The sequence below is a fragment of the Amia ocellicauda genome, chromosome 20 (assembly GCF_036373705.1).
Source record: "Amia ocellicauda isolate fAmiCal2 chromosome 20, fAmiCal2.hap1, whole genome shotgun sequence".
NCBI classification, from domain to species: Eukaryota; Metazoa; Chordata; class Actinopteri; order Amiiformes; family Amiidae; genus Amia; species Amia ocellicauda.
This window is the reverse complement of record NC_089869.1, coordinates 11,904,500-11,916,952: the sequence shown is the minus strand read 5'-3', so window position 1 is coordinate 11,916,952 and position 12,453 is coordinate 11,904,500. Positions and strand designations below refer to the sequence as shown.

Genomic DNA, 12,453 nt, shown 5'->3' with positions numbered 1-12,453 from the left:
ACTGAACTTAAGTCGTCTCCTTCAGAATAGAGTGACTGCATTTATTAATAACTAAAATACTCATATTTTTAAACTACAGAATTAAATGCACCTGTATTTTATTGGAGTGTATCGCATGACCTTTTGTGGGAATCCACATTTGCATTGTCCCAACAGCAAAGGAGGTCAAAAAAGCCCCAGTGTTTGTGGAGAAGCTGCAGAACACAGGGATCGCAGAGGGCTGCCCCGTGAGGCTGGAGTGCAGGGTGCTGGGGATGCCTCCACCCGCCATCTACTGGAAGAAAGACAACGACACGATTTCTGCCAGCAAGGACCGGATGAGGTGAGGCAGGAGTGAAGTGCAGGGCATTTTGCAAGAAGGGCATGTATTGGGCTACTGTGTCACCTTTTCTCAAATCAGCAGTTTTTGTAGATTTTCAGGCCAGACATAGCAAAGTTGCTTATGTTTTTGCTCCTACATCCACTGTTCGAATTTGAACACAATTGGGTACTACTGTCTGCAAACAATAAAACATATCCCCTTAATTCATCCTCACAAAGTCTCATACTTTATTTCAAATGGGATATCAATATTATTGGGCAAGCTTAAATTATCAGGGTTACTACAATGCAAACAATATACGCAAATATTCTTTTCATCTGACGCCTGTGTTTAATTTTATATTTATCTAAATGCATAACTTTTATTTTCAAAAGGTTCTCTTCCATGTGGGATTGTTGATTACATTTTTAAAAGACATCTTGGCAAGGAGATCTGTTGATGTCATTTAAGGATACTTAGGTGCACACAGTTACCATTCTCGAACATCCTTTTATTATTATTATTATTATTATTATTATTATTATTATTATTATTATTATTATTATTATTATTATTTATTAGCAGACACCCTTTTTACTACTATACTTACAGTCTAAATTACTGAGAATCTCTCCCCATGATCAAGGTGTTGCCAAGAGCTTTTGATTTAATATTTTTCTATCTTGATTTTCTTTATTTGTTTGTTTATTTTCAAATGTATTTTGGTGATTTTCCAGAGTTGTGTAACGATTTACATTTACGCATGGAAATTAAGTCAACTTCAAGAGAGCCTATTAACAGAAAGCTCCTTTAAACAGCTGATTATGTGTTTGAAAAACTGGCTCCCAGAACCACCCCCTATTTGTATTAGCACTGAAGACCAGTGTATGCTGCCATCTATTAAAATACTTCACATTTTTTTCTAAGCGGTTTCACTTCAGTGCTGAGGCAGTAGTTTATTATTTACTGTATGTTTTCCATTACATGTAAAGTTGTCTGATTAAATGCATTAATGGGAAAATATGACATGACTGAATGTGTTTTATATGCATTCTAATGCTGACAATTTATGTTTTAATCCCAGCATGCACCAGGATGCCACAGGATATGTTTGTCTGATGATTCAGCCAACCAGGAAAGAGGATGCTGGTTGGTACACGGTATCAGCTAAAAATGAAGCAGGGATAGTGTCATGCACAGCCAGGCTAGACATTTATGGTAAGAAAATTATAGCTTAGTTTAACTCAGAAGTGTCTGTATCTATCTTTTAACAACAATGCTCACATTTCTGTGTCTTTGTACCAGCTCCATATACATGTCACTTAAATTGACTTCCATACCAAATTAAGAAAAGGAGAAAGTAGGATGTTCTGATTTTCCTTACAGAGATAAAACGGAGTGTAACTGTTTATATTAAGAGATTTAATATGGAAGATGTTTGCTTTGAGTGCTTTATGAGATATCAGGGCATGCTCTACAAGAATCTGGATAAAAAATACAGCATTGAAGGCTTTTAGATTAAAGGCTCCTTTGTAGATTAAATCTGACGGATATTGTTTTATTCAAGCTACAAAAGATGAGAAACTATTGCTATTATAAAATATTTACCACAAAGAATTCCAGGGATGCAATGAGATTGTACACAGTTTGTCTGTGAAATGGAAATGCAGAGACCTCTTGTGGTGCTTTACAAATTTGCATGGTTGTCTTAACAAGAGTATTTATTTTTCTTAGTCGGTATAAAAAACTCAATTTGAGAACCACAAGCCAAAAAATACATAACATTATTTGCGACAATTTTTATGCATGACGCATTATACACTATTTATAAAGTATTACACCAACACATTTTTAAAAAAATACATTTTACACACCATTTTCTAGAATCACAATTATGCCCTTAATTCAAGTGATAAAAATATCCATAAAGCTTTAGTTATAGATAGGAAGCCTTTACAAAGAGTTTTGAAAGCAACAAAAGAATCTCAGAGTTGAAAAGAAGGGTCCCGATCTGAAATCATCTTTCACTTTTCTACTAACTGCCCTATGACAAAAGTCAAATATGATCAAGTATTTTATACATAAGGTCCTCTTCTCATGTGTGCAGCAACCCCATGCTTGCTGCTGCATTATGCATTTCTGTATAACAAACCCACTAAAGATACACTAATGATAATTATTGAAAAAAAACAAGAAAAATTTTAAAGAACATGTTTCAATTCTGCTGTGCCTTGTACTGTTTATTTACAGTCATCTCACAGGTGTATGAAGGCGGGGAAATAAAGGATAACGGTTTCGAAATTATTCTTCTCCAGATATTGTTAGTATATACTTATGAGTTACATGAATACTTCGGATACTCCAGTAAGCTACTACCTTTCTTACACGCCCTTTTCTTAGTGCGCCCTTAGAAACAAAACTCACGATTGTGATGTGATTTAATGTTTTGTTGGCTCATCAAAGTTAACCTTCTGAGCATAATTTGCATTCTTTATGGGACCAGTTTGTCATCACTTCTATTCTAGTGTGGTATGATCCATTTCACTTCCCAGAGCTTCTCAAAGCGCCTACATGCCAGTAAACCAAGTTATTTATTTGAAGGCCGTTTAAACTATTACATGGACATCACTGAACACGTTGCTTTAGGTATTTGTCACAGGTCTTTCTTTATTGTTCTCATGACGTTTTCTGCCTTGCCTTCAAACTAACTCCCGAGTAGCTTCCTCTGCTGTAATAGACTGGGGCAGGGCCGCTTTCGCCAGCTCTGTTGTCCGTTGTCCTCTCTGGGCTTTGTTCCGTCCTGTTACTGACCCTTTTCTTGTCTTTCCCTTCCCTTCCTCCTCCCCCCCGCTGGGCACACCAACCTCCTTCTAATCTCACATCCGGAGCACGACTTGAGAAAGCAGACTTGAGAGTTGCACTGGTGTGAAAGACTAACCCACGTCTCTCTTGTCCCCTGTTCTGTGTGTCCACTCTTTCCTGTTGTTGACCACAGCCCAGTGGCATCAGCAGATCCCACAACCGATGAAGAAAGTGCGACCGTCGGGTAGCCGGTACGCTGCGCTCACAGGTCAAGGATTGGACATCATGTCGGCATTCCCCACGATGGACAACAGCCCCATTCTGTTCACGTCCACCCCCCCCGAGGCAGCCCTGGAGAGCGAGGAGCTATGAAGAGGCGGCTCCGGTGCAGTTCGAAAGGGAGACGCAATGTGGAAATGTGAATTAACCGCAAGTCGGAAAGGCCAAGCAAGACTCGATGGTTTACAAACATGCTGTGCGTAGAACGTGTTTTTTTGCTGTGACTTTTTAGCAAACAAAAACAGTGAAGCGCAGTTTCGTAGAATTATATCGTTTATAATCCACAGCCTGGGTGTTATGAGCTTTCGCTTGTATTTTCATAGGATTCTTTGTGATCCCTGACAATATGACCTTCTTATATCTTGCAGTTGTCTTGTTCTTCAAGCTGTTCTGTGTTTTTTGTTTGATTGTGTGTTTATTTGTTTTGTTTTATTTCATGTAACACCAACACTTTCAGATATACTTGTTGGCAAATGATAGAATATAGTTTACACTGTCGACGGCCACTGTTGAAGCCATACACTGAAAAATAACCGAGCAAGTAAGTGAAAGCAATGTCGATACCGATTATAAAATAGTTCTGAATACCCTGCTGCTTGGTCGTGTTAATTCTACTTTAATTGCAATACTAGGTGGTAATTACAACATACTTTAATTTGTAGATATTTTAAATTAGTATGACGTTTGTCTGCTTTGTCACTTTTATTGAAAGATTTAAGTAAATGCCTCTCACACAAGATCGAAGACAAGCCCCTTTGTTTCCGCTTCAGAGATTAATTAAACCTTTGAGTTTCCGTGAAAGGCTTGCGTTGATTTTCAGTGTTTACGCCAGTGCGGGGTCTGTGTTGGTGGAGATGTTTTGGAAAGTTGCAAAGTAGTCTGTATAATAAAAATAAGAAACATGTATCCACTTTCAAGCTTCTAACTACGATAAAAAATGTTCTGCTTTAAGAGCTGTCAACGGTGTCACGTTTTTGAGTATTAGTGTTTGAACTTTGCTGTTGGTCATTTATATTGTTTTTGCAGATTGAGGAAAATGCAGACCTTCAGATCAACTTTGCAGTTGTTGTTGAATTGCAAATGTTTTATTTTGGCTAAAATCTTTCTTTTTATTTTCTTTATGAATGTGCTTATCCAAAAAACGCTGCTAATTCCAAAGATAGTCACAAGTTAAGGTCTTTAAAACAATGTATTCTATGCTTAGCATTTCTGTAATATAGCATAAAAATAATTAGATGCTGTTATATTAAATAAAGGGTGAAGCTCTGAATTGGACAGAAATCCTGTTCAAAGCATATGAACATCAGGACTTTAAATTACGTTGGTTATTCTCTAATGGCTGCATTTGTTTTTTATCTGTATTGAAGGTGCAGTAAAGTAAAACCTGTGGCCACTGCTAAACTTAGATATACAATTGTTTTCACTTGGTTTCTCCCTTGAGTGCTATCAGTCTGGTTCTGTCAAGCAAGGGTCCCAGCTGTTTGGGTTGCATATATCCTGAGCTCCAATTATAGCACAAAGTGTTACCATTTTGTCATTTATTTTTTACAACAAGGCATGCAAATTGAGCATAAAAATATATATGCATCTGTTTTTTTTTATTATTATTTTTTTTTTTACAAATTAAAAAATGTTGGGTTTAAAACTTCAGCATCTTAGCGAATGATCATGAAGTTTTACACATTTGCACTCCAGAGAAACTTCTTATCAAACAACACTACAGCCTTATTCGAAAAAGTACAGTTACCATTACGGCCTGGTGGACTTGAAAAGCTGGAAAGGCTACAAAGAACAAAAATAAAATAGGATGTTAATGAAATCTCTCAAACATATAATAAATAAATAATGGAGAAACGATTTTGTTAGAGTTGCCTTTTTTGTGTGTTTACAGTGCCGGATATGTATACAAAAGGTTTGTGATCTAATAGAATGAATGTTAGACTTTGAAGCAGATGGTCATTTGAAATTACATTCATTGTGAGGAAATGGAATGTTTGATTTTATTTTTCTGTGAATAGAGTTATATTTATTCAAAAAAACTAAACCACAAACCCAAGTCATATCAATGACATTATTGGTCACTCAGAATAAGGGCACCTCAGCAAGCCAGACCCTGCATTGTGTAGGGATAAATCGGACAGCTTCACATACACAGAAATGTGGCTTCAATGGCCAAAAAAACAAAAACTGAAGATCATTCACTTGCAAAGCACATCAGCCAGGAGGTCAGAATTGCACTGCTTTAACACCTTGCTTTACTCAATTAATACAGGTGCAGTGCCTGCTGCCGGTGGCTAATTGAATGATTGAACAAGCAATGAGAAGAAGCCATGAAACCACATTTTCATGCATGTCAATTAAACAGCCCCAATCCAACCAAGAGGACAGGCAGCTTGTGCTTTTGGTGTGTTTGTGTTCTTATACATATTTAATTACATGATTCAGTATATCCGCAATAAACATCAATGTTAGCACAGCAAGTGAGAATCTAACAGCATCTGCAACATAGATATACTTAAGCACCTTATTTCCTCATGCTTTTAATGTACACTTCTAACAAATGAAGCCAAAATATCAATTTTATGCATCCCTTAAATAGGCTTTATGTTAGTGGCATTAATAAAACAAAGTTGTATCAATACATTTTTTGACCACAGAATTTAATTTTGGAAGTAAATTAATTTTCAAGTAACTTAAAAATATATAATAATAAAGAAGTGTTGGATGTTCCAAAACTGGGGGAAATATATAATTCAGAAGCTCATGCCAATCACTCAGATTTTGACCCCTCTTCTCTCACGTTCTGCACATGTGTCAGTTTGGAGACGGATGTTAAATCTGGGCATCGGTCCATCCAGAGCATTGTTTGTTGCAAATTGAATTTACCCAGCCTCTTAAATGCAAACCTCAAAAGGCTACTGGAAGCTCTCGGGGGGGAAGGGATGTTCTCTTCAAACCAGGTCGCAAAGGTTAAAAGGGTCACAGGGGTCAATGATCCTTAGAGTAATTAAGGATAACAAACTTAAGACGGCACAATTAGACATTAATTGCAAGGGGCGATTTTAATTTTGTCAGCTGAATCCTTTTGTGATGTGATTGTAATTTGTTATGACTTCGGCAGTCAGAGTCCAAACAGACTAAGTAGGTCAAACTGGCAATGTTTCTTTAATTACTTACTGGTGTGTGGCGAGTTAAATGTGTATAAAGACACACTTTTCTAGTCTGAAAAAAGTAGAGACAAATATAATATCTAAATAAATGATTAAACACATCCTTAAATAAAATCTTAGTTTTCAATGAAAAGCATGATAAGATGTTTTGGTCCTCTTTGGATTTTGAATTGAATTAATATTAAAAATTAAGATAAGTTTCATATAGTTTTGAAAACATTTAAAATATAAATGTTTATTTTTTCAATAATTTTCACAGGATAGCAATTAATCTATTAAGACAAATAATTATAAGAGATAAAATGTATATGAATTAGAATCACTGCACATTATTGAGACAAACACACAGGAATGCAATTAATGTGTTACAAATCATTTTTATTCAGACAGATGCTAGGCAAATGTAATATAAAAATACATTCTAAAAATAAGAATTGCAATTAAAAAACTAACCCCTTTCTGCTGCATTGCTGTGATGCAACATAAAAACTAAATTCTTCAATAGTATACACATTTACAGAATTTGTACCTATTTTAAAACTTACAAAGTTCAAGGTACCGACATCTAGCTCCACAAAGTAATTTAAAACAGAAGGCATCTTGTACCTAATAACTATTTACAAAATGTCACAATACAAACAAAGCAGCACTACAATTGTATATAAAAATAACTACTGTCTGGTAAGGCCAATCCATTGGTTCTTAATGAGTGCTTATAAGTATAGTATTCATCATGCAAGTTTATTTTCTAGGCACATTTATACCTAATGGTTGAGTATTATGGTACTAATTCTAACAAATAAAATCTAATGACATAATTATATACAATTACATAATACACTTTGCAATACAACCATTTAAACTGTACTTTTACCATTTTACAGTTTTAGGTTGCAGGATTGCTCACATAAATACTTCAATTAAAGCAAAATAAGAAAACAAAATGCTACAGTACTTGCATTCATTTTTTAAATGTGTAAGTAATTTAACAACAATGAAATAACACCTGAAAAAGACCATAACTTGGCCAAATCCATGTGGATCAATCCAAAAAGATTTAAACAGAAAATAATACAAATGTATTTACTAATTTCTCAGATTAACATAATAAAATGTCTGCATAAATCAAACAAAGCTTCTCCTCTAACAGTCAATCAATCACATGAATCACTAAAAAACTATTTTCTGATGATCAGTGGACTTCAGTTTGTGATCTGGAAGCCGTCGCACTGGTACGGAAACGCAAAGTGACCGTACTCCTCGTTACCTGGAGAGCTCTGGCCCAGGTAGGAGTGGTAGTTCTCCGGCTGGAAGTGCTCGATGTGCAGGTCCAGCCACGGCCCCTGGCTGGCGTTCTGGCGCTGGGCGTCGGTCAGGATGCGGTTGAGGGCCATGATGTAGCTGAGAGCCATCTGCAGCGTCTCGTACTTGGACAGCTTCTTGTCCTCACCCCACTGGGGGACCACGGTGCGCAGGCGGTCGAAGGCCGTGTTCAGGCCCTGCATCCTCTTCCTCTCCCGGGCGTTGGCCGCCATCCTCCTCCGGACCGTGTTCTCCATCTTGTCGGAGCACTTGGAGTCCGAGTCCGAGCCGGAATCGGCACAGCTCGACTCGCAGGACTTCATGTTCAACAGCTGTCAGACACTTCTGAATGAACGTTCTACAAACAGTGGCACGCTGAGAGAACAACCTGAAATACCGTCAGGTCCACAAATGTAAAGAAGGATTATATTGAAAACAGACACCAATTAAACAGAGACACTCAACTCTCTTTTACACTATTTTAGTTGTTGGTTTCAGTTCTGAATCTGTGCAGCTCTAAATTTGGAGACCGATTAAGTTTACTCCAAAAGATCCGGATTGATCTGTCTCTCTCATTCGACTCTCCGTGAGGCACTGTTCTTTGGTCCTGGGAAAGAGGCGGCTTTTATAGCAAAGGATTGGGGGGCGAACAGGTGGCAGCAGGTGGGAAGCTTCGCTCTGCTCCCCATCCCAGCACACAGCAGCGCTCTCTCAGAAACAAAAAAAAAAAAAAAATCCTAATGAAGTCCCAATGAACACAGCCCTCATCTGCCCAGAACTGCGCTCACAGCCATGTGTTTTAACACTGACAACACACCATCTGGACCAGGGGTAGCACCCTATAATAAACCCTGTAAACAAGCAACATAATCTGGAAGCCCTTTACTACAATAATCCTTAACACTCTGAACAGTTTTTTTTGGTCCCATAACACTACATTTCCATGCATGTTCAGATAATTGCTACACACAACTTAATCCCCTGAAAATACTTTTAATTTATGCAGGGAATCAGGTGGAATTAAAGAGATTCTGTTGCTGTTGGAAAATGTCCTGCTTGAAAAACATCAGGTATTCATTAAAGCAGATAGCTCATCTTAATTAAATATCTCATTAAACCGGGGAAATAATCGTAGAGTTTGATTATGATAAAGGGACTTTACCCATTTTCACACCGAGACTATACACAATATCCTAACACCTCGTCACTGAGCACAAGTGAATTGTACCCATTTAGAAGCACATACTAAAAAACAAAATACATATAGAAATGGATTTAAAATAGACATTATTTAAATTGTTAAGTAGTAATAGTATCAGCAGGGAGAAGAATATAGTGCAAAAACAAAATGATACATATGGCAAAACATAACAGGATTATATAATATATTATATAAAGCCTACACATTAAAAACTAATAAATTATATATTATAATAAATACTTTACAATGCTAGTGATGTACTATATAAAACCGGTCAGAATCAAAATATTATGAAAATAGGTCAGTGTTAAATTTGTCTTTAAAATACAAAAGATTTCCTCTTGTATAAGATTTAAACAAAACATATTTCTACATGTTGTTGACTTTATTTCCCACTTCTGTTTCAGTAATCAAATGATCAAACCTAACAAGCAGATTACCCCTTTCTCGGGAATGAACAATGGGGCGAGATTAAGTCTATGACAATAATCGCTTCTAATTGAATGTCTCTGTCTCCACGGTGACAGATGTCAAATGCAGACGGTCAGGCTTCCTATAATTCATCTGCTGTCAATATTTATGACAGGGCTGCAGTGTGAACTCAGTGTAACTACCTTGTATTGGGTTTATTTCTCTCTGTATTGATTTAAAAACCAACACACACAAAATTAAATACGTATATAATATAGAGAAATATGAAATCTTACTTACACACACACACACATATGCATATTTAGGAGAAAGTTCATATAAACCCAGCAGATGGTACATAAAATAATAGGTTTATTCAAATGTAATTATCAGTATATTTTTCTGAAAAAGCCTGTAGTGTTCTGTATATTAGGAGTACAGTTTGTGTAACGTGACTGCAGATAAGTTGAATTGTGATCTGTTTTGACTTACAAAACTGTTTTGAAAAAATAAATAATAATAATAATTCTGACAGTTCTAAAATATTTTCTACAGCCAATATACTGATCATAACTACCCTTCACAAAGCTTTCAAAACTGCTGGATTGCAATCACAATAATCCGAGCTCAATCCAGTTCAAATATTTTGGATGGATCTGAAAGAATCTGAAGCTGCAGAGAAACCCACCCACTTAGCAATACGTTTCTAACTGTAATGTAATTTCAATTAAACTGAATATAAGAATCTAAGTTTAACCATTAGTACATCACATATTTCTTATTTCTAGTTCTTAAGCAGGAGGGCAAACATGCTTTCTCTTTCAGTGTATATAGGCATTCCTAAAACATAAGGAGGACAGCTCAATGAACATGTGTTACTTAAAGTCTTATTATGTAAAACAATCATGTCATGAGCAACAGGTTTCACAGTTTGTATTTGCAAGCCTTCACCCTCTGGTGATGTTATCTCTAGACTGAGATACCTTTGTACACGCTGGCATGTGGTAAACAGGCTTGGTGTTCGGCATATGGGAACGTTCCCACAGATATAAACACTCTCCCAACCACCTTGCAAACTGTTGCCAGGAGCTGCTAACAAGGATTGAGCCAGTGGGAGAAAACAAATACATGTTACGTCAGTAGAGAGCATTCATCCTGCGCATTAGTACTGGTCTTTTGACAGCATCAGGGGACAATACTGGGTTTGCATATGATTTGATCAACTGGACCTTTATATTGTATAATGGAAAACAAAATACACTTTAATATTCGTATTAATATGTTTTTATTTACTTTGTCACAGGAAATAAATCCGGGCCAACACATAAAACAAGAATATATACACATTCTATTATACAATATAAAGGTACTGTTGATGAAACTATATACATATCAAGTATTGTGAATTAATTTTAGAAATTAGCTAAGTGTAGCTATTTTAAACTATTCTATATATAATTAAAACTTTGCACATTATATTATACAGCATAGATACTATATTAAAGTCTTGAGGCTGGTGCTTTCAGGGAAACTCCTTATGAAACTTTGGTGGGCCGGTGAGGACAGCCTTCGTGTTGACTGAAGCCTCGTTGATGTATCCCACTATGGGGTATTAATTAGTGATCTGTACATGCTGGGCTCTACATGCATTTGAGGCTCCAAAATAAATAATGTATCTGTCTGGCTGTTACCCTAGGGAGCTGGTCAGAAACAGACAAGAAATCATTTGTGTAACTGTCTCCTATTCACATCTGTCACTGGTGCCCTCAACAATAAAGAGGAAGCTGCAATAGATGTAGGTTAGGGAATGCATTGGGCAGTGAGAGAAACAGGGTCAATGTTCATCATTTTACTTATATTGTCATTTGATCAAACCCGGGAGTTTGTTCTGTAAGTTTAAAGTTTGTAAGTGATAATGAATGCAGCTGCATTGTGGGACAAAAACGGGGTCCAGAAACAGAAACATCCTTCTTTTCCTGAAGTAGTAATGTCAAGCTGTCTGAAGCATATGATTATGTTAGTACTTTCCATCCATTTATGCCAATACATCCATTTTGTTATTTTTACTGTTTAAAAAATCATTTTTGGAAAAAGTTTTGGACCATTAATGTAGTTTTCTATGGCTAGTTGCAGTCTTACAGCTCCCTAAGGGTCACACAGACACACTACAGGAGGAAATACAAGCTTTGGTGCTCTAGATACCAAATCCTTCATATCAATAAGGGAAGCTTTATTAAAGGCTTTTGATTGGGTCATTATTTACTACAAAAGCCTCGGCTGTCAAGTCATTTTGTGCAGGCAGGGTAATTTTGTTGTGCAAAGAGGCAGATAATCCTATCCACCAGTTTGATTCATTGATTACAAATTGATGCAGTTTGCCAGCTGCTGCTTCTCCTAGTTGACCATGCTTTCAGACTTTCCCTGGCCCTGAAACTCTCTCACAGCCTTGTTGTCTCCTAGTATTATTAGTTATTCTGGGACTGGCAGCTCCCTCCAGCTTCAAATCCCTTGTTTATCCATATGGTATATTCAAGGAGGGGTTTGTCCAGTTTCATAACCAAAGCTCGAGCGCAGCAAAACCTACTAGAGCTTATGAAAACATCAGACACCGGAGAAGTTGGGACAGGTAGAATAAAGTGTACAGTTACTTCATTTATTTAAATAAATAAGTGGTACCATTGTTTCCTAAAGCTGGTCTTCAGAACAGACCTGACCTTGCTGGCCTTTTGTTTTATTAATCTCTGGAAAACAAGGATATTTTAACATATATATAAATGCTTTAGATAATAGTTTTGAGGAGTTTGAATGAATGAAGTAAATAATAAGTTAACTTATGTCAATAAGAAATATGTGGAAACAAAAATATCAGGTTCAGGAAACCGAAAAAAAATCTACGAAAAAACATGAATGTCACCCCTGTATTACAGAGGTTCCCCCAAAATCTTGACTTTTTTCAGAATGAGTGACACAGAATTAGTGCAGGAACT

At 36.6% G+C, this 12,453-nt stretch overlaps 2 protein-coding genes across 3 annotated transcripts in view; one reads left to right on the top strand and one right to left on the bottom strand.

Moving 5' to 3' along the window:
• The window catches only part of mypn (myopalladin), a 55,783-nt gene extending 50,544 nt beyond the window's left edge, over positions 1 to 5,239 (top strand). For both annotated transcript variants that reach the window (XM_066692865.1, XM_066692864.1), the window contains exons 19-21: positions 157 to 322; positions 1,386 to 1,519; positions 3,297 to 5,239. In XM_066692865.1, coding sequence (XP_066548962.1) covers positions 157 to 322; positions 1,386 to 1,519; positions 3,297 to 3,475 — 479 coding nt within the window. In that variant the 3' untranslated portion in view covers positions 3,476 to 5,239. The remainder of the gene's footprint in view (positions 1 to 156; positions 323 to 1,385; positions 1,520 to 3,296) is intronic.
• Positions 5,240 to 6,942: 1,703 nt separating this feature from the next.
• On the bottom strand, positions 6,943 to 9,076 carry LOC136715740 (transcription factor ATOH7-like). The gene has a single exon (XM_066693115.1). The coding sequence runs from the start codon at positions 8,175 to 8,177 to the stop codon at positions 7,755 to 7,757; it is 423 nt and encodes a 140-aa protein (XP_066549212.1). The 5' UTR covers positions 8,178 to 9,076; the 3' UTR covers positions 6,943 to 7,754.
• Positions 9,077 to 12,453: the final 3,377 nt, after the last annotated feature.